General features: G+C 44.0%; 1 protein-coding gene across 1 annotated transcript in view; it reads right to left on the bottom strand.

The window, feature by feature from the left end:
* The window catches only part of CACHD1 (cache domain containing 1), a 109,843-nt gene that overhangs the window by 68,866 nt on the left and 18,862 nt on the right, over positions 1–22,115 (bottom strand). Inside the window, exon 2 of the mRNA XM_062004175.1 lies at positions 3,198–3,260. Coding sequence (XP_061860159.1) covers positions 3,198–3,260 — 63 coding nt within the window. The remainder of the gene's footprint in view (positions 1–3,197; positions 3,261–22,115) is intronic.

Below are 22,115 nucleotides of genomic sequence, written 5' to 3'. Positions count from 1 at the left end.
GGAGATTTAAAAAACAATTGAAGGGTTCTAATGCAACACTGTGGTGGTTTAGCTCGATGTCCACCCAGTCATAACATCACTCCCCCTCCTAAACTGGACAGGAGGGAGAGAGAGAGAAATACAACAAAGGGCTTGTGAGTTGAGATAAGGACGGAGAGATCACTCGGCAATGAGCGTCATGGGCAAAACAGACTCAGCTTAGGGAAAAAAGGTTTGATTTAGTAAAGGAACAGTAAGAGCAGGGAAATGAGAAATAAAACCATCTTAAAAACACCTCTTCCCACCCCTCCTCTTCCCAGGACTCACTTTCCTCCCCCCCCAGCAGCACAGCAGATGGGATTGCGGTCAGTTCATTACAGATGGACTTTGCTGCTGCTGCTGCTTCTCAGGACGAGGCCTCCTGACACTTCCCACTGCTGCACTGTGGGCTCCCTCCCACGGGAGACAGTCCCTCACCAACTGCTCCAGCGTGGCTCCTTCCCATGGGCTGCAGCTCCTCACAAACTGCTTCAGCCTGGGGCTTGCCATGGGGGCAGCTCCTCACACCCTGCCCCAGCGTGGGTCACCCACCAGGAGAACAGTCCTTCAGGGACAGACTGCTCCAGCCTGGGGCCCTCATGGCATCACAAGTCCTGACAGCAAACCTGCTCTGGCGTGGCCACCTCCCCCACAGGCTCCCAGGTCCTGCCAGGAGCTTGCTCCAGGGTGAGCTCCCCACGCAGTCACAGCCTCCTTCAGGCACCCACCCGCTGCAGCGTGGGCTCCTCCACGGGCTGCCAGCGAGTCTCTGCTCCCCGCTGGCCTCCACAGGCTGCAGGGACAACCTGCTTCACCATGGTCCTCACTACATATCACAGGGGAGCCTTTCCAGTGCCTAAGCACCCTCCTCCTCCTCCTTCTCCACTGCCCTTGGTGTCTGCACAGATGTTTTCCCATTCTCCCGTCCTGTTGCTGCAGCAGTTTTGCAACTGACCAACAGCTTCTTCTCAAATCTGTTACTCACAGAGGTGTTACCTCCAGCACTAATTGGCCAGGCCTGGGTCAGGTGCAGGGTCCAGCTTAGAACTGACTGGCCCTAACCCTGTGAGCTACAGGGGAAGCTTCTGGCAACTCTTTTTCTTTAAAGAAGCCACCCCTGTAGCCCCCCTGCTACCAGAAAACCTGGCCCAGGTAAAACCACAGTAGACATTACCGGCACATCTGCTGCCACCCGTGTCACAGCATTCACACATTAGCACTCATAAACATATAAGGAAAAAAAATAGGGAAAAAGAAAAGCAGGAGCCAAATAAATCCAGCAGGGAACAAGGATGATTTTTAGGGATAAGGATCTTCTGCAGAATTCACTTAGTAAGCCCAGTGTGAAACGTGGCATAGCAAAGACAGGCAGTGGAATCCAAAAAGGAGGGGATGTCCTCCTGGATTATTTACACCTCCCTGCATTTTTTACTCTTGTCATTATAGGTGATGGTCTCAACTGTGGTGACTGAAAATCAGAATTGTGTCTGTAGGACAGGTTCCCATGAAATGATCAGGCTTAAGGAAGAACATCTTGCATCAAATGCCTTCTAACTAACCAGAGCTAGGAAAAATCTCCTGCAGAGCACAATGTCTGTTCCTGTGCTTGAGACGGTATTCTCTGCAGGGTCAAGCAACTGCTAATACCACAATGAGGGTAACTGACTGGGATTAATGCCTTGCTCTGGCTTCCCCTGTTGTTTCCCACACACATCTGTATCTCTCCAAACAAACACCTAACAAAGACATAAGCAGTACCGAAGGTGAACTTGGTTGTTTCTTCCCTAAACACAAACCTTGTCACTTTCATGACAACATGCAGAGATTCGCCTTACCATTTGGATGCTGTCAGTCTAAGAGTCTCATGTAAACACCAGATCATCAATCACATGGTCTTTTCCATTAACACTGTTACACACTTCAGTTTAATGCCAGTTTGGGGCAAGGCTTCTACACCAAAGACTTGGTTTTGCTTTTAACGGATACTCAGTGTCAGTGGAACTTTTCCTGAACCATTCGGCTTTCTGGAAGTTAATTTAGCCCCTACACTGATGCCAATCCCTTCAGAAGCCACCATATTTCTTCTGAAATAGAAGAGGAGCTGAGCCCTACTCTCCAAAGCAAACTCTCCCAAAGTTCAAATACAATGTGCAGGGACTCACATTCCCATTTGCTCCAGCTCTGTTTTGACGTTTTCCTTGGGGGGGAATAAAAGGAGTCTGGGAATTTTACTATTGACAGTAAACACAAGTTAGAGAGTTAATTTGTTTCTATGACATGACCAGTTTAAATGCATAGGAGGATGCAATGTACTGATGCAGTCCTGCAACAGCAGTTCATGCACAGACCAGGCTACCTGCCAGCCTCAAGAGCAATCCCCTTTTCCCTGGGGAGAGCCCTGCTCTGAGGCACTTTTGTTTTTACTGAACATTAAAACTGGCTTGATAGGGGTCTAGGAAGGTCAGGTTACTCATTGGAGGTTGTGCAGGTGAGTCCATGCTTAAGTGGAAGGGAAAGCCAGTTCTTTGCTCACAGGGTGGCATCTGCTTCTTTTGCCAAAACTCATTACATTTAGCACGAAGCTAAAGTTGTGAGCACACAGAATTGCTACCTTAATTTCTTAAAGAACTGCTTGCAATCTATTTGACCTGGCTTTAAATGGATCCAAAATACATTTCCAAATGTATGGATGTATGAAAATGCCACCAGCCCACGTGTTGAGAGATATTATCTCAACGTTAAATTGAAGAGTTAAATGGTCAAAACTCGTTGCTGTAAGAAAAGCCCCCACAAAATTACCCAAACACAATGAATTACCACTTCCACATCCATAAACAATACCAGTATTTCTGTCTTGAACTAAAACAACTTTAAAAGAGACACTTCCAACGTGAAAATGTGAGATGCCACACAAGGGCCCCAGCTCTGCCTCTGCTCTTTTGTTTCCAAGGGAAGAGCCCACACAAAACAGACGAAAAGCCTTTTCGTGGCGATGCGAGATGCTCAAATGCATCATCAGCCCATAGAACAATAAATGGAATGATGAATATAAAGGGAGCTGGGTTATCTGATATGCTGGACACTAGGAACACAGTCACAAGTGCAGTTTCTAAGCTGACCCTGCCTTTGCAACGCTGACAGCGGGCAGTGGGAGCTGGGAAAGGGGCTTCTGGACTCACCTGTTGAACTTCGCTTTCTCCATTCGATATTTTCTCTGTGTACACAAAGGAGTTGAAGATTCTCTGCAAGAAAAAAGATCAGAAAGGATGCATAAGAGACATTTAGTCGTAAATGTCACATTAAAGCAGCTCCAAAAGGCACCTGGGTGAGGACATGAACGTCAGGAAAGGTGCGTTTCGCCCTGGGAGTCTCTAACACCAGGCTTACCCGAGGGAAATTGTTTCTTTGGATACTTGGTTCTGGATGAGTGTGAAAAGGTTTGGTTTGATTTTGAAGACAAACATGTAACCTTTTTTTCTTCCAAAACATCTGTTAATTTACCAAACTGACATCAGGTAATAAAAAAACCCCAAACATACAATCTTGTTTGAACTGTGACTGTTCTCTAGTGCCAAACACTTAACCCACCAGTGACAGTACTTATTGTTTCCTACTAACACACAGGATGCTGGGAGCCAAACTTCAACATGTTTGGTGTCTGGAAAAGACAAAAAATGCGACTTACTTTTCAACACAACCTGATCTAGCTTAGTAATGGCAAAAAAAAAAGGATGTATCAGGACACAGAAGCCAAAGCTGTGTCCTCCCCTAGGAAAGTTTCCCATCTGTTCCCAGAAGGGACTCCACAGGTAACATTTAGTTACAGTGATCACGTAGAAGAAAAAACACTCAACACCTTTTCAACATCCAGCTTCAAGACTGAAGAGTGAGACTGGAACAACTTTGGGTTACAGCAATGGCATTCCTGAGAAGTCTGCCTGATACACCTAAGCTACTCTTGCAAGATTTCTCATTCCCAAGGGCAGCTTTCCCCTTAGGGAAGTGGGACCATCACAGAATCTTAAGGGTTGGAAGGGACCTCAAGAGATCACTGGAAAAGCTACAAATGGCCCTAAAATACTTCTATACTCTCTGTCTGAACAGCAATATGCAGCGGGCTTGTAACACAACAGAGGTTTGAGAGACCAGTATCATGCAAAACAAGAACAGTGTTGGTTAGTCATTGTCAATAGACATAACAGGAATTCATTGAGGTTATTTAGGTCATTATATATCAGAAAACGGGGTTGGGGGAAGCCTGTTACTTTACAAAGGATCTTCCAATTTTCTCCTGTGATTCTCAGGTGCATGTTAATCCCTGCAAGCCTGGGGGTCAAGCTTGGGGATAAATCAGAGGGGCAGGGAGGGTTTGCAGGTTTCAGAGGAAAGGGGCCAGTTTCCCATCATATATGACAGATCCTCTGTGAATGCAAGACATCCAGTGCAGAAGCAGAAACAATTTTCCAAACAGATCCTTATTAAAATGCTGACATTTGTTTGCAACACACTGCACGTCTTACAAAAACACAACCCAAGCCTGAGAGACGCTGTTAGTGCTGCCACTAAAACAACTGCACAGTTGAGTGGTAAAGGAGCTGTACTGGCTGCTCCCTGGAGCACCATGTAGGGAACAGCTACATTGTACACCTTCAAATCCACCAACAATTGGTGATAGAAGCAGAAGGAACACGGAGGGTAAAGTCCTTCACAGGTTGTGAAAATGACACGAAGAATTTTAGTCAATGGGATTTTTCTCTCCTAGCCTCAAGGGGAGCTGGGATTCCACTGACAGGCTGGATTCCACATCTATCAGCATTAAGTCAAACACATGACAGTACATCTCTAGGCACGGCCATGCTGGTAAAGGACAGGAATTCATACAGACCTTGGGGCCCTCCCTTGACGTGATAGTTGTGATAGTGTTCAAAGTCATGCTTACAGCATCACAGCAAGCCAGAGCCAGTTCTCCAAATAATCAGCAGTAACAACTGCAGTTACTAAAGAAGTCTAAATTTCACCCAAAACCAGTGTCATCATTGGTCCCCAACTCCAAAGAGTTTTTCTTGGTGCATGCTGGCTGATTTCCTCCTGAGCAAGGCTATATGCAGCAACAACAGGCAAAGCCAGCCTGGAAAATCCCTCTGCACAACTTAAACCCATCACTTTCCCTGAGCCCTCTCCCTCCTGAGGACTTCAGGAATTTCAAATATTTGAACTCTTAATTCTGAAGAAGTGTTTGGAAGGGCAGCAATAAATCTCCTCGGTTTACAAGTCTCAGAGAGCCAAGAAGGGGGAGAAAAAAGAAGAAAAAAAGGGGAAAAAAAAGAAGCATCTACTCTTAAAAGCTGCTTGTACGTTGAGACTTCCTCTTCTTCCAGACCTTTGTTTAAAGTTCTGCTTGGGCACTTTAACTACAAACACGTTGGCTTTTGTCTTTTCCCCCCCCTCCCCATGAGATGAAAAGATAACTTAAACATCAGAAGAAGATACATTAAAGCATGTCATTTTGATGCAAAATGTTTTAAATGAATTGAATTTTTTCTCTCTACGCAGGGTTTAGTCTCCAGACATCAAAAGAAGCGAGGAGGAAATAGACTGTCAGCTACCCAGAATGGAGCTTTCTGTCCTTAACACAAAGCTGACCCTTTCCTCCACCCCTTTAACACGTTGCTGTGTTTATGAACTTCCAGAATAATGCCAGAGACCATTATACACAATTACACAAGAGTCCCAGAGCCAGAAAGAATTTATTTGGCCACTGGGTTGGGTTCTTAACCTATTTTTTGCTTGATTTAGAATTTAACCAAGTTCTTGAAAGTCTTCTACTTGTTTCATTAAAAGCACTGTGCAGGTCAGAGAGAGGGTAGCAGTAGCCAGTTAAACTGCCATCACAGACACTGAGCCTAAACCCATGGTAAAAATCTAAATGAGGATTGAGGAACCAAGCAGGAAAATGGAACTGAGCTCCCTGAGGCTATGCATCAACTGCTCAGCCCCTGCCTAGGTACTGTGTTGTAACTCAAGTTATCCTCTCCCTAGCCAAGAATTTCACCCAAAGCCAAAAGCATCTCCCTGTTGTATTTAAGCTAATTTCACTAACAGGTGATTTAACTTTAAAGCAGGGCAACAGAGCTAAGTGACAATCTCCAAATGAAGTCAAGACAGCTTTGCAGACCCAAGTCAGCTCCACAAACTTACAATAACAGTCTAAATATTTAGGAGAACTTGCCCGTAGTAGTTTACACAGCACATTAGCATCTGTACTTCATTCCTCCCACTCCTTGTGGTTGAACTGAATCTGCTTAGCAGATGGCAGCAGGCTAAATTCCCTCCAACAGGCACAATGACACTGGTGTTTAATGAGAGCCTGGCCTGGGGGTTATTTGCCATACCCCATCCCCACTCGGCCTCACCACACGCGACGGCTGCAGCCGCTGCCTCAGCTTCTGGCCTTTCCCCCTGCAGAGCTGGTGCTCCATCAGCTGTCTGCATCCCCACCACTGCTCCCATTTTCTCCACTTGCCCCCTTCTTTTTGCCATAATGACCTTTTTTAAGCTTATTACCATCTTTATAGCCGCTCAGGTTCTTGCTGATACCTTGACCAGTATCTTGACATTGGTCAGCTGCATGAAAAAGATTCATTTTCCCAACAACTCTCCAATTCCTTTAAACATGACACCCTTAAAAGGCAACAGCTTTGCTCTTGTGGCACACAGCACAGGGCAAGAGCTCAAGCTCTACACTGTCCACTGCTTATCTTAGACACTGGGCTAAGAGCAGAGGCTTCAGAGTCCCGTTCCAACCCTGCACGTGTGGTAACACACCTGCACGTGCACTCCATGCTTCAACTACTTCATCCACTTGGGTTCATCAAGCAGATTTCTGCAAAGCTCTGTGGCTTTAGAAGGAAAAAAAAGGGAAGTTTTGTTTTCCAATCCAAAGCCTGAATATTAAATGGCAAGACCTGGTTTAGAAAAGAGCATTTAGTGGTGCCACGGCTCGGCAGCGCCGTAAGCAAACCTTGCTTCAATCGCTTCAGCTATTTCCTCCACAAAGCATCAGTTTGCAAACACAACATTCAGAAGTAAACAGAATGGGGAAAACCTCATCAAAACTCAGGGGTTCTGAAGCATCTGCATTTTCCATACTTTGTTCCAAAAGTAAACTGCAGAAATTACATTAAGTCCAGATTTAGTCAGGTCTAAATCAAGAAGTCAGAGGAGCTGGAATTCTCTCTTCAGGAGGTGTTCAGAGGAAAGCAGCTTGGCTGGCTGGCTGTATCCATCCCCTGCTGCTTTACACTCACATTTGAACTCCGTGGGGCGGGTTGGGGCTGAGCACAAAGCCCAGCACCATCCCCAGGGCCCCCATGCCTCCGGCAACACCTGAATCCTGCAGCGTGATGCTCAGCACATCACTCACGCTCTTAAGCCCCCACCTTTCCCTTATTGAATACGGCACTCGTGTTTAATACACAAACAGAAGCGTAGGAAGAGAAAACCATCGTATCTGCAGGGACCAGTGCAGCATTTCTGGCAATCTGTGACAACTCTGAGACACACAGATTACAGGAGAGCCAAGACATGTGTCCCTACGAGCCTGTAGACAATGACCACAGCCTGGATGGAGTCCCGAGGAACCTGGGGTTTATTTTACAGACACACATTTTCATCACATTAAAGACTTTTGCTTCCCTAAGCTCTTAAATTACCTGTCCAGGTCAAAGCCCTTGCAACATCCTAGAAAATATTCTTCTGTGGTATCTAGATATACCTTTTAATGGCTTTAACTGCATCCAGGTGCTTCCTGGTGCCACCAGCCCGCCTCACTTTTAGCTTTCAACAACAAGACAAATATTTGACAAGCGAGGTAAACTGGGAGGTGATGAGAGAATCCAAGGGCAGGAGTCCTTGGGGCTGGGATGGGGAAGATTTGGGCCACTGCTGTCTAATGCCTCCCACAGGTGGGGTTTGACAGTGATGAATGGGCACAGGACCCAAACCCACACCTCTGGGTAGGATGGAGTCGGGTTTCCCACCAAGCCAGAGATAAGGGGCAGCTCAGGTTTAGCTTCATGGGGTGCTAAAACAAAGCTTAGGAGACTTCTTTTCACCATTTGAAGCTGAAGGCAAGTCAGTTTTAGATCTGGGAGATGACTTGAAACAAAGCTTAGCATAAAAAGTAAAATATTAACTGGCTTGTTCCCTCAGATCAAAATAAACTCAGCAGCACTGCACTGCAGAGCAAAACTACTTCAAAAGCCTCCAGTCTGACTGTCAGCACTTCATCAAAACAAACAAAAAGAAGCCATCACCCCCAAACCTCCAAGGTGCCCAACCAAAAACAAGCGCTAAGGGCTCTGCAGAGCAGTCAGCCATTTGCACATCACTGTTATTTGCCAGATGAGATATGAATCCATCTCTCCACCGACCAAAAAAAAACCACCCCAGTTTTAGAGACAAAGAGAATCAGGAAAAACAAAGACAGGATTAGTATAATATCCACTGGGCTGTATATTCTTAGGAGCTGGTTGATCACCTATACAAGGGGATATTTAAGGGGAAAAAAAACCCAAACCCAAAACTTAGAGCAGATTTGGGATGTAGGCTGCTGTCACCTCTCATATTTGGGTAAGGATAGGATGAAAAATCCCAACAATACTAACCAAGTATCCAAAAGAGCAGTAGCGAAACATCCCTAAGTCAAACACACACAGGATTAGCTCAGCAGGGCTGCAATACTTTCCAAACTTCAAGCAGCTACTAACCTGGGTCTGTTTCTTATTTTAAAGGTTAATGTTCTAAAAAGTGGTGAGCAAACAAACACGTAACAAATCCTCTTCTCTTTTTTTCTGGTAAAACTCACCGAGTGAGATTGTTCTGAGGGAAACCTGTGGCTTCTGCCTCCAGTTTATTTTTGTAGTGTCTGAAGCCAGATCACATTATGTTTTGTTACCATTTTCTAAAACCTAGAAACATTAAATACTGGGTTCCCATGAGATCAGGGACATGCTTAGTGTTTTCCTCTAAGAATTTACAATATATAGGGAGGAAATGGTGAGTGTCAGGAGGTTGGGGCAGCCCTTTTTTCTATTGTAGCCAGCAACAGGACAAGGGGTGATGGGATGAAGCTGGAACACAAAAAGTTCCACTTCAATATAGGAAAAAACTATTTCAATGTTTCAGTGAGGGAGCCCTGGCACAGGCTGCCCAGAGGGGTTGTGGAGGCTCCTTCCTTGGAGGGCTTCAAGACCCACCTGGACACGTTCCTGTGTGACCTGATCTAGGTGACCCTGCTTCTGCAGGGGGGTTGGACTGGATGATCTCTAGAGGTCCCTTCCAACCCCTACCATTCTATGATTCTATGACTGGAAGGAAACACAGCGAAAGGCAATCTTGATGAGAGCAATGACAGCTGCAGCCTCGTATTACACATCTGGCTCAGCCCAAGGACACGCATCAGCTACATGGCTAAAAGGAAGAGCCCACCATCACACTGCAAATGCCTTTCTGTGGGTTTCAGAACGAGTTTTCAGGCAGTATTTAACCAATTAAGGCTTTTTTCATTACGTTGTCAAGCAGCAGCAGATGTCTTGGTCAGACAGGTAGACAGAGAAAGATGATGCAGAGCTCACAAGCTGAGCTCAGGTCGGTGCTTTTGCAGGGCTCAGAGCAGAAAGCAGACACCTTCAGTTAAAACACGAGGAAGTGCAAAGTCTCATACAGCTTGTGATTCTGCTATCCTGGCCCAGTTCATCTCCTGCCATCTCCATTTGGCTCGGAGAAGCTACATCACTAATGGGGAAAGCTGACCTCAATTCTCTCGGTGTCTGGAGTCATTAAACCACAGCATCACGTGACTCCTGTGGCAGCTTCATTTAAATGACTCTGCTCACTTTACATGTAAACTTTACATAACATTACTTGTAATGAGGAGGAATCTGGGGAAGAAACTGTGAGAAAAAGCTGAGACTATCACACATAGCTTTCCCATCAGCAAAGTGAAGACAGAACCTCCTGGCACTCAAGGTGCAAGTCTGTGTGTGTGTGTATATGCAGATGTCTACCTCCACGTGCGAGTTCATACATTCCTCAGCATGTGAGAAGATTTAAAGCAGTAAAACATAACCTCTCTTCTCCATTTTTATCTTAATGAAGATTGCTTATCAATTTACAAACCAAGCTACCACTACCCTGCTGGCCTGTGCTGAGTTGGCCCACTGCAACCCTGCTCCCTGATCGGCCACCAACACTGGGGCAAAACCTTTGGATCACATCGAGGACAGAAGTGGAGGGTCTTGAGGTTTGATCTTCATTTTGATGGTAGAAAGCATCGCAGCTAGCATTTACACCATTAGCCTGTAGGAGTTAAAGGCCTTTGGGATCCTTTCAAGAGTGGTATTCAGAAGGGGAGATGGTAAGTAGGTGTGACATTGCTTGAAACAGTCAAAAGTAGAGCACAATTCTTAGAAACTTGTTTCCTTGGAAAACTTCAGGCATTTGCAAGGAGAGAAAACTATGGAAAACTGAGTAACTGCCAAAAATGCAATCAAGAACTGGCAGATTTTTTTTGGTCTTCTTTTTCAAGGGACCAGAGATGAAGGAAGAAAAGAGTGAGAGGGGAAAATACCCTCAGAAGATTAGTTCCACATGATAAAAAGATTATTCATTTAGCCAATGTAACTTGACTAAGGTTATACTCATGACAATGTATATGGCAGTATTTCAGAAAAACGAAAATTATGCTACCCAGCCTTGAAATATAAAGCAGATGGACTTCTCAATAGGACTGGTTTTTTTCTCCCTACGCTTATTCCTTATTCCAGCCTCTATTATGTGAAACTTAAAATAGTTCATTGTATTTTTCAGGTTGAAAACTTTTTCAACTTAGTGTAATTTTTTGGTCCTTTTCCCTGTAAAGGGAACATAAAGGGAACATAAACATGGTGGGTGGCAGGAGGTTGGGACATCTCTTTTTTCTATTGTAGCTAGCAACAGGACAAGGGGTGATGGGATGAAGCTGGAACACAAAAAGTTCCATTGAAACATAAGAAAAAACTATTTCACTGCAAGGGTGATGGAGTCCTGGCCCAGGCTGCCCAGGAAAGGTGTGGAGGCTCCTTCCTTGGGGGTCTCCAAGACCCACCTGGACACGTTCCTGTGTGACCTGATCTAGGTGACCCTGCTTCTGCAGGGAGGTTGGACTGGATGATCTCCAAAGGTCCCTCCCAACCCTACCATTCTGTGATTCTAAGCGTTTAAGACCAATACATAAGTGTAACTCTATAGCCAAGGGAGTTTGATAGCATTTTAGTGTAATCACTATGTTTGACCAATTCAATCAATTAATTCAATATACAGCAAGTATGCAAAAGAAACCTGGTTCGATTTCTGTGACATCCCAGTCAGAGGTCTGTAATTTTACAGCAAAGTCAAACAATGCAAACAACCAAAAGCAAAGGGACGTACAGACACACGCTGGGAGCACGGGATTTTTGTTTCCTCATCTTTTTTTTAACACAATCAAGGCAGAAGCTGCTGGGTTTTGTTTGTGTGCTGCAGCACACAAACACTAAGGCTGGAGTGAGGTATTAGAGATGTACTTGAATCAAAACCAACCCCCGGGAATGACGAGCTCAAACACAGGAATTTCTCGATGATAAATCACGACACTGAACTTCTGTGCAGAAAACGAATGGGCTGATGCTAATGTAATTACAGAGCTGTTTTCTTTAAATGTCCAAGAGTATCATTTTTCAGGATCTCTCAGCAGGAACCATCAACATACACACGATAAATATTGCAACAGCCTTTCCCTGCAACCGCTGCCGTCGTGCTTCTTACCCATCTGACACTGCCTGTGCTCAGAAAGACACACAAGTTCAAAACCTCAACACGCTGCACTCGGTTCTCAGCTACTTCCACATCAGGCAACAGCACTTCTTTCAAGGTAATAATCATAGAGGGGTAACAACCTGAAAGACACTGTGAGTATCTTCGTGGACGAGTCAGTGCCTGTAATAAAGTGTCCAAGAGTACTCTCATGTGAAAATACGACTTGTGCTAATAAGTAGAAGAACTTTATGGGCACTTGTTTACATCCCTCATTTGCATGGTGTTTTCTTTCATATAATCCACACTCTTCCTTTTTTTGAGTGGAAAGGAGCAGAAACAGTTCTTCATACTCCCAAATTCTTAAGGGGTTTAAGTTACCTATTAATAATGTAAAGTAAAGGAAAGAAATCAACTCAAGAAGATAAAGACTTTGCATGGGTTGCTACCTTCATCGTCCTCTCCAGCCTGGAGGTGAAGTTATTGTCACACAGTTGTTACATTTCAAATCGATCTGGGGCTTAACATTTGCTTCAGCTTGACCCCGTCCTGCTGCCCATGCAGAGGTGAGCTTGGACACACCAGCTTCCAGGTGCAAGATCTCACCAAACACAACAAAGAGCTTTGAGATCTGTACCCCCACTGAAGGTGCATGGCCTGGAGCAGTAGGGTCTGCAGAGGGTGATGCCTCCAGCTGTAGGGCTGTGTTGGTTAACTCCTTTCCCCATTTTCACATGGTTAGTTTGGGCATGCCATCTCATGTAGGTGCAGTGGCTAGAAAACCCAGCCCTTGACATACCATCTCATAAATCTCTGGACACACTAAATAATCTTCCAGTGTAACACCGGTCTATCTGATGGGTTAGAAAGAAATAACTGCTGATGTAGCCTCCCAAAACACTTCTCAAACCAAACTTGGTTTGTGCAGCTGCTGTGGGAGCCAAAGGAGTGCAGACAGGGAAAGGATCCAGGCACAAGTTACATGTGCAAAGCTATCTCTATGCCTGCACCTTTGTGTGCCAGGGAACACTGAGTGCTCCTGAAGAGCTGCCCAGGGGGCTTGGGGAGTCTCATCCTCAGAGGTGCACAAACCTTTGTGTCCAAGTAGGACACAAAGATCTCAGGAGGTCCTGTCTCATTTCAGCCACTCTCTGGATCTCTGAGGAATCAATGACAGTCCCAGAGCTACAACTGCAGGTCACTCACCAGATGCTTACAGAAGCCCAGAAGAGGTGGTTTCATTTTGCACTCTTTCTGACCTTGAAATTTGAAATCCCCTGAAACTCTCTCTGAACTTTAGGAAACAACATTTCACTACAGTTAAATGCTAATGAAAATTACCCATCAACTGACACTGGAAGTACAATATTTCTCCTCTTGCTTCCAAAACCAGGGGTGGAATGAAATCAAGGAGCAAGCACACTAATGGATTAATCATCTGATAAATTCTATCCATTACATTTCATGAGCCAGGAAACCATCTGTCACTACCAACAAGATGTTTAAACACACCTACAACAAAATGCTGTATCCCAGACCCCCAAAAATCAATGCAAAATGGTAAATAATTGCCAGGTCAGCAAAACAAAAACAAACTCTAGAAGAAACTGCTAAACCACTTTTGCAAGTGGACTGCTAGTCCCCATCCAAGGCCAGTGACAACCCCCCTGCTCTGCAGCACAACATCCAGAGCAGCAGAACTAGCCCACAGCATCCAGCAACCCACCTTCAGCTGGATCCATGAGGTCAATGAGTCCCTAGGACTATTTCTCCCTCGTTCTTTCACAGAGCTGTGGGTCCAGGCTGAGTCACCCCTCAGTGAAAGAAAATCTAGGCAGAATGCTCAATGGGAGCTGGCTGATTAACTGTTCCTCCTCCCCGTGCTTAACTTGTTATCTGGGGACACAGAGGGAGGTAGAGCAACCCACAGAAAACAAATGTAATCTTCTGGAAAGAGCAGAGCCATTAGATGTTATCAGTTCACAGGCAAAAAATATGAAAGATTAAGACTAAGGGGAGGCTCATGAACTGAATTCCTATAGCACTTCAAAGCAATTTGTGCATGAATGGCAAGCATTTATTCTTCTAATTAAGAAAAGGGGGGGGGGGAAGCAAGCAAAATAGCAAGACATCATTTGCATGAAAGAGGGGAGAGGAAAACAAAAAACCCAACCACCAAAACTCAAACAAAACCTCCAGTGTTAATCAGGAGCAGAGTTGATTCCAGCCCAGAAAAAGGAGAGAAAGCTCCAGATTTAATGAGGGAAGGCGTTGGAGAAGAGCAAAACTCACCTCAGCATTTTCTGTGGCGCTCCTGCCAAGCCATCCCACAAGAATTTCTACATCCAGCCTTCAGGAGCAAAAAGTGATCAGATGTTGTGCAAAAAAAACCCCAGTCCTTTATCTTGCACTCTCATTGTTTTACAAACCAAATGGCCTGCAGGACAAGAGTGATGCTCCAGTGTCCTTGACTGTGGGGCCCCAGAAGATGGGATGGTTCCATCAAGGCAGATGCTGAGATGGAGAGGGCTTGGGGCAGAGGGATTTGATGAAGGCCAAGATGTGCTTGGTGACAAGTGACAGAGTTTTGCCCTGATTTGCTCCCTAGTGGTCTTTTTTTTGTTGTTTTCACCAAAAATGTCTTCCTAATGAAGAAATGAGAAAGATATCTCACTGGCAACTTCCCTTTCCCATGTCTGTTTCAAGTTTCCCTGAAACACACACCCTGCACACTAAGTGTTCCTTTCTATGAAGAACACTACACAGTTGAAGTTTGCTTAACATCAACAACATTCAGGTGGAAGCTACTTAGCTATGCACAATCCCTTCAGTTAAAGAAAACCCGTGATTTGACATTTAAGTACAAATTTTTCTAGTTACCACATTGGTCTCCAAGACAGTCTGACAAATGGTGTCATTTTTCAGGCAGTTGTTATTTAGCCAGGGTTTCAAAACCTTGAAACAACCCTGGTTCTGCTTATTTCTCTTGCCACAATAGCAATTTCAGCACGTATCACCTTGCAAGAAAAGGACAGTAAGTAGCACAAAAGCCTTATCAAAAGAAGAAATCAGAACATGAGACAGAACTTCTAAGTTGTTGCTCTAATTATGGGAATATTGGCAAACCTGTATTTGTCATGTGAAATAAACAAACACACCCCATGAAAACAACAGCGTCGACCAGCTTGAGAGTTGGGCAGAGAGGAACCTCCTGAGGTTCAACAAGGACAAGGGCAGAGTCCTGCAGCTGGGAAGGAACAACCCCCTGCACCAGGACAGGCTGGGGGTGGTCTGCTGGAGAGCAGCTCTGCAGAGAGAGACCTGGGAGTGGTGGCTGATAATAAACTAACCATGAGCCAGCAATGTGCCCTCGTGGCCAATAAGCCAATGGCAGCCTGGGGGCATCAAGATGAGTGTGGGCAGCAGGTCAAGGGAGGTTCTTCTCCCTCTCTACTCTGCCCTGCTGAGGCCTCATCTGGAGTCCTGTGTCCAGTTCTGGGCTCCTCAGCTCAAGAGGGACAGGGAACTGCTGGAGAGAGGCCAGTGCAGGGCCACCAAGATGATCAGGGGACTGGAGCATCTTTCATATGAGGAAAGGCTGCGGGACCTGGGGCTGTTTAGTCTGGAGAAGAGGAGACTACAGTATTTCCTAAAGAAAAACAGTTATTTCAGCCTCCTAAAAGTTAGTTTTGCTGAGATTGTTACATTTCTCTTTCAAACACTAAGTAGCAAGGAATTAGAATCCCCATTTAAAATTCAGAGCACACACTGATCAGCTGCTGATTAACGACACCGAGCAGAACAACACCGGATTGATTTCTGTGTTGGAAGATGGGTTCTACCAATTCAGCAGTTGCAATCTGGAAGAGGCTCCAGAAGACACTGTGCAGGAGACTCTCACATCCCATTCCCACTCCTGCTCTGCAGACAAGTGTCCTTCACATTAAGACTCCATCAGTCAACCACCCTCCAAAAGGACTGTGCTCGATAACCTGCTGCGAGGAGCGAGCTTTTTGTCAGTCAGGGTGGAAAAGCACACATTTAAAGGGCAAAAACTGTAAAGCATCTTCAAATGCAGATCACTAATGATACAAAACAGACTGCTGATGTACTTAGTCATGAAATGAGCCCATGGTCTTCCTCATCTTAAATATGCTTTTGCACTCCAAGAGATGCAGAGACACATATACCCCACCAAGCACTTTAACCTGGTTATGCTCAGCTGCCAGGGTTGTAGATTCATTTCACACTAGTTAAGGCAGAAGTTTATTTCTGGACATCTAGAAAAAGTTCATCCTTTTAGGGGCTGGATCAGTATGCAATAATATTGTCATAATATTATCACCAAAGCCTCCAACTCCAGTTGGGACAGCTTCACATTTCTGAACAGATGGGACTTCTGATGAGGCCAATGTTTTTACTGAAAAATATAGGATAAAAGTGCAAGAAAAATCCCAATCAAATCATAGAAAGCTGCAAAGCAAAAAGAAAAAATATGAAACAGCTTTCAGGATATTTTGAAACAGCCTAGATTATTTTTTTAAGTAGATTTTTCCTCTATTTTGAATCGGTTTTAACCCCAATGCAAACTTCCAAGCCTGGAGGAGAGGACAGCAGACTGGACTGAGAACTGCCCTATGCCAGCTGTAGAAGACAGAATGAAAATCTCGAGACAACTGACATCAGGTTTATGTTTTGCAACCTAAAGCACACAAGGCAGTTGCTACAAACCTACGAGCACAAATCCTGGGACCTCGCACATCCACACAGTCTTGTAGCTTATGGTCAACATAGCACAAGATGGTGAGGACAGAGTGGACAAGAGAATTTGGGAGCATACAAATAAAAAAAAAGGAATTTAAAGTGGAAGGAACCAGTTTTTCAGAATAAAAACCCAGACTCAAAACACCCAGGATGTGTGTAATGGAAGTATCAATTCCTTTTATGACGTGATGTCACAGACAATTGAGTTGTACCTATTAAAAAGATCACAAAGGACTCGTGAGCACACACATTGTTAAAATTAAAACAATGACAGAGGCAATTAGTATTTTTTCATCCCTCCTGTAAATATTATTACAAGCTGCTTTTTCACAAAACATTTACTAACTGTGAAGCAAGCTCCACTGCTCCTGGAAAACGAACACAATTAAAACACTTTCTATTTCAAAACAGAAGAGACTTATTTGACCTCTTTTTTCCATCTCAATTCATGTTTAACTTAGTCTAAATAAAGTATTTTGCAACCTCTGGAGAAAAGGCTGCTCATTTACTCAAAAGACATCTCTGCTGTGATTTCCTCCAGAAGATACCAGTTACATGAACTCTCTTACTTCCGAAGCTCTCGTGCTGATCGTGTGTACAGTGTCATCTTCATTAAAAATAATCAAGAATCCCTTGGCAGGCATTTGCACTTGAAATGATAAACTCTCAATGTTTCAGAGGACTGCAAGGTTTGCTACCATTCATCCATATTTCATTTTTGAGGATGCTTCAGTGAGCATAAAATATTTATCAGTCAAAGGAGTGTTCAAATTAGAATGTTTAATATCAGCTCCTTCCTCTAATTACCTTTCAGTACATCATCTGAGCTTCCCAAACCTAGAAATACAAGGTGTCCAGGAAAACCCTGTATGTGCTACATGCTGCTGCATTGGCACAAACAGTATTTTACTAAACCCTGGAATGCTTTAAGAGAGTCACATAACAGCTGCACTCTTTAGGAATACATGATGAATCGTGCTGAAGAGCCATCGAAACGTTACTCAGGTGGAAGCACACCTCCCCATGCTAAAAGCACAGGATGCAAGGCCACAAGCTTGCCAAGCCTCATCCAGTACACAAGTCTGACAGGACTGACTTGAAAACCTGAAATTGAATTAAGGATTTAAAGGCTGTACAGAGACCACCTCCAGCCAGCTCAGCAACCTAAGTAAATTCCCTTTCTTTTGCTTCTCTGTGCAATTATCTCTGTGTTGTACATCCGTCTGGAGGTGCAGAAGTGACCCTGTAATCCACTGGGGTATTGGGATTAGCGAGTTCACACACCAAGGAGAAAGAAAGGCATTAATGCTACTTTGAATGTAGACAGACTTCAAGTACATTAATGCTACTCAGGGAATAAATACTCCTGTTGCTAAACAGCTACTATTACACTGGTATCAGTATTTGACAGTAAGAAAATGAAGGAGAAAACAAAAGAAAGAATTATTGGAGAAGAAATGTTTCATTGTGCTGGTAATTTCTCTTAACAAATCAATGACTAAGTTTTAACATAATACATTGCTGGTGGCCACAAATCAACTTCACTTCATTGTTTCTGCATGCAGTCTGTATTTTTACTTCCAAAAGCTTTCCAGGACATGATTTAAACATTCGGGTTTCACTACACAGAGATACTGGGGACCAACAGACCGACACTGAAAACAGCTAAACGCTTCTGTCTTAACTTCCCAGCCTGACTTTAATTCTTTCTCAGTCTTTTCGACCCTTCAATTTAAGAAGGACACAAACATGAGGCAAAGGTTACGAAATCAAAAGCCTCAGGCAATATAAAAGTTCCAAAGATTCCCAAAAACAAGTGATGTCCATCCTAAAATAGATGTGATACAGCACAGTGAGAGGAAGCCATGGCACAGACTTCAAGGTTGGGAAGAAGTCACAGAATATCGATTCTCTTGACAAGAAAAATCCAGTCTTAGCATTCTGAAAGCCCTGTCTCCATGCAAGGCAAAGTCCTTTCTCTAGTGTCTCTTAACACATTTAAATCAGGGTTTTAAACAATACAGTCCGCTGCTGTTTCTCCCTCCACTTGCCAATGAATGAATAACAAGTGGCAATATGAAGCAGCTGTATCTTTTTTTATATAAAGCAAAGATTATGATGTGGCAATTAGAACAATATCCCTCAGTACAAAGGAAACTCTGCCAATTCACCCCTGTGCCTGCCACGTTTCCAGATGACATCCTCCGTTGCGCTTCCACTCCGGTTCACAGAGTCAGCTTTCCAGTATGAGGATTATCTAATAAAAACAGAAATTCTCTGGACAGAAACTGTATGTGCTCTGCTCCACATGTGCAGCATTATGAGGTGGTGACCTTTGCAGCAAACTACAAAAAAAAAAAGCTGGAATGCTAACCAAATCCTCCCCAGGCATGCAGCAGCCAGCCAAGGAATATCCGAGCAGACCAGTTGAAGATGAATGATAATGACTGAATTTTAAACCAGTTCAGGAAGGTATTCTTCTGATAACACAGCAATCACTAGTTGCTTATGTAAATTGAGAATTTTTCATATCTTGCATCCAATTTCCTCCTATTCACAACCACGAGCTTGTTATTCATTGCAAAGTGATTTGGAAAGCTGGAGCCTCGCTGGGAGCTGACCCACGTATTCAACCAGAGCAGCGAGGACACGGAGGTTTTCTTCAAAGCATCAAAATCACAGCAAAACCTTTACAATCCTTTCCAAAGTCTAGAACACATTTGCATGACAAAACTCAACAATTACAAGAGGTGCATTTTTCGGTTTCATTTCATTACACCAGCAATACAGACGAAGACACGGAGAATCATTTCCAGATGGTGGCTTGGTTTGGTTTGTCAGTCCTACGGGGGTTTGGAAGGTTTAGTTGCTTGATCCTGGAGTGCTAACAATACAGAGACCTTATTTTCCAAACCAAAATTAGGTGTGTACCTTCCTCTTACCCAGCCTAATCTTTTATCATGTCACTCTACACACCGTTCCTTGCTCAGCCCCCTAAAATTATCAGGAAGGTTTTGCTTGTACAAAATGCAGCCCCCTGCAAAGCAATGAAAAACAGAAGCCAGAACATGAATGACCTCTTGCATCTTTGGGTTTTATTTGCAAAGAGATGTAGTCATCTTTAATCTGGATAAGTAAAAAGCTAATTCCAGTTTTAACACTTGCCCCCGACTCTGGTCTCTTAGTTTATTGGGGAAACGTCAGTGCTCTTCTCACTTAAAACAAGCAAAAGAGAGTAGGAGATTCATACAATAAAGTTATCAAATGCTATCAAAGTATAGAAACTGGGGGAACAAAGATTTCTGATTTAGTTTGTGATGCGTTCCTTGTGGAAAGAGGGGACAAAACTAAGACGAGGCTTCTACAGCGCCGATGTCATTTTAAGTTTACAACTTGCAAAGTTACTTTTAGTTGAAGAGTTTGGCACATCCTGCTCAGGCACCAAAACAGACCTGAAAAATGTATGAAAGAAAACAAACAAAACCCAAAACCAAACAACAACAACAAAACCCCAAACCCAACTCTGCAAGATTCAACTGCTGACAAAGCCCTAATGGAAACATACACATTGGTTAGGAAAAAGTCAACAAACAGTCCCAAACTTTGGCCATGGAAGGGTTTTGCAACAAACACAAGTTTGAAGAGGACATTCCAGCTGCTTGTAACATAGCTTTCTGCTACAGAAACATTTGATGGGTAGAAGCTCTCTCTTTTGAAGGAAACTGCCTCTTCTAAGGGCAGCACTAACCAGAACTGACTGCAAGCCCTGGTTAGGTTTCACAATGTTCTCATGGAATGGTTTGGGTAAGAAGAGACCTTTGAAGGCAGTCTAAGTCCAGCCCCCCTGCAATACAAAGGGACATCTTCAATTAGGTCAGGTTACTCACATCCCCATCCAACCAGACCTTGACTGTTTCTAGGGATGGGGCATCTACCACTTGTCTGAGCAACCTGTTAGTGCTTCACCACCCCCTCATGTAAAGATTTCATCCTTATATCTAGTCTAAATCTACTCTCCTTTAGTTCAAAACCACTTCTCCTTGTCCTATTGCAACAGGCCCTACTAAAACATTTTATTCCCACCTTTCTTTTAAGCCCCTTTTAAAGACTGAAAGGTTCTCCTTTACCTCTGCAGACCACAGTCAACCCAAATGCCAAGAGATCTATGGACCACTTTTTAGAAACACAAGTTTTAGGCACAAAGAAATCTCTGCCATCAGGCAGAAGAGTCTTTTTACATTTCTCTTTGATTATTAAATGCTAATAGGCAAACTCTCCAACTTGTGTTTTGTGAACAGAAATAGTTACACAACAAGTTTAGGTCTGTTTTGTTACTGTACATGCATCACACTGGTACAAGGAGTCCCACTCCATGGTTGTTGCTGAAGTTGCAGCATGGTTATTGCTCAGTCAGTTGATTCAGCAGCAGCAGGGCAAGGAGGCACCTCTTGGCAACATACTTTTCATGCCACAACAAATGCAAATGAGCCTCTGATGGACAAATTCTTGGAGTCTGGCATACAAAGGTCACTCATCTTTAAACCCGTCATGTTTTCAAACACAATTACTCTTCACCTCAAATGGTGTAGTTACATATACACGGGCATAAGCAACAAATCTGCCTCAAGAAATAACTGAGACATCACTACTAGCAAGGCAAATCTCAGTAGAGAGATGGGGCAAACAGCCAAGGAAGGAACCTCTGAAGTCCTACAGCTGCAACACCCAAACCCACATGGTGTGTCCCACGTTGTGAGTGCCTGAGGGACGTCAAGCATTCCATACAGGATGGACCACTGTATGTTAGGCAGTAATCACTCAGTTGCTAACACTGAGCTGCCAGCATTGTGGAAAGCTGTAGATCCAACCCTGAATCTGCTAGGTGGATGAGCTGGCATGCAACAGGGGTGGCACAGTGCAAGATCACTTCCAGAAACCAGCATAATGCAGTGGGACATACAGAAATTCACAAACTGTCACACAGCATGTTGCAAGAAAGCTGGCTGCTAAAAACAATGCTTCCCAAGTGGTACAGATGATGAAATACAAAGTCCATCGGGCAGTTTTTAAGCCTAATGCTCCTTTACTCATTGTTTTGTGCTTCACTGGAAGTGTAAGAGGCCCTTCCAACATAAATAAACCACATTTGCAACTCCCTCGAGGCACTAGAGCATTTCAGTGATGCAGACCATACCAGTGAAAATGAGACCTGGCTTCCCATTTTTTTTCTCTCAACTTTGTCTTCCCTGCAGCCAAACTGTGTGTTTTTGCTCAGTCTCCCATTTATTTGTCCTATAGCCTCCTGAATAGCTGCATTTAAGACAAACACCCTCATTAAGCAGTTATTGTTCCACCTGTTATGAAGATTAACATTTTATTAAGATTATATAAAATGTTAAAGGAGGTGCAAAAAATGTTCCATATTTCCTGCCTGCCAAACATTTTCCATATAAAACACTCATGAGAATAAGTGCATTGTAGCAGGGCCCTGGCAACAGCAT

Source organism: Colius striatus, chromosome 10 (assembly GCF_028858725.1).
Source record: "Colius striatus isolate bColStr4 chromosome 10, bColStr4.1.hap1, whole genome shotgun sequence".
Taxonomy (NCBI): Eukaryota; Metazoa; Chordata; class Aves; order Coliiformes; family Coliidae; genus Colius; species Colius striatus.
Note: the sequence above shows the minus strand (reverse complement) of the source record. Positions and strands in the feature narration are given on the sequence as shown.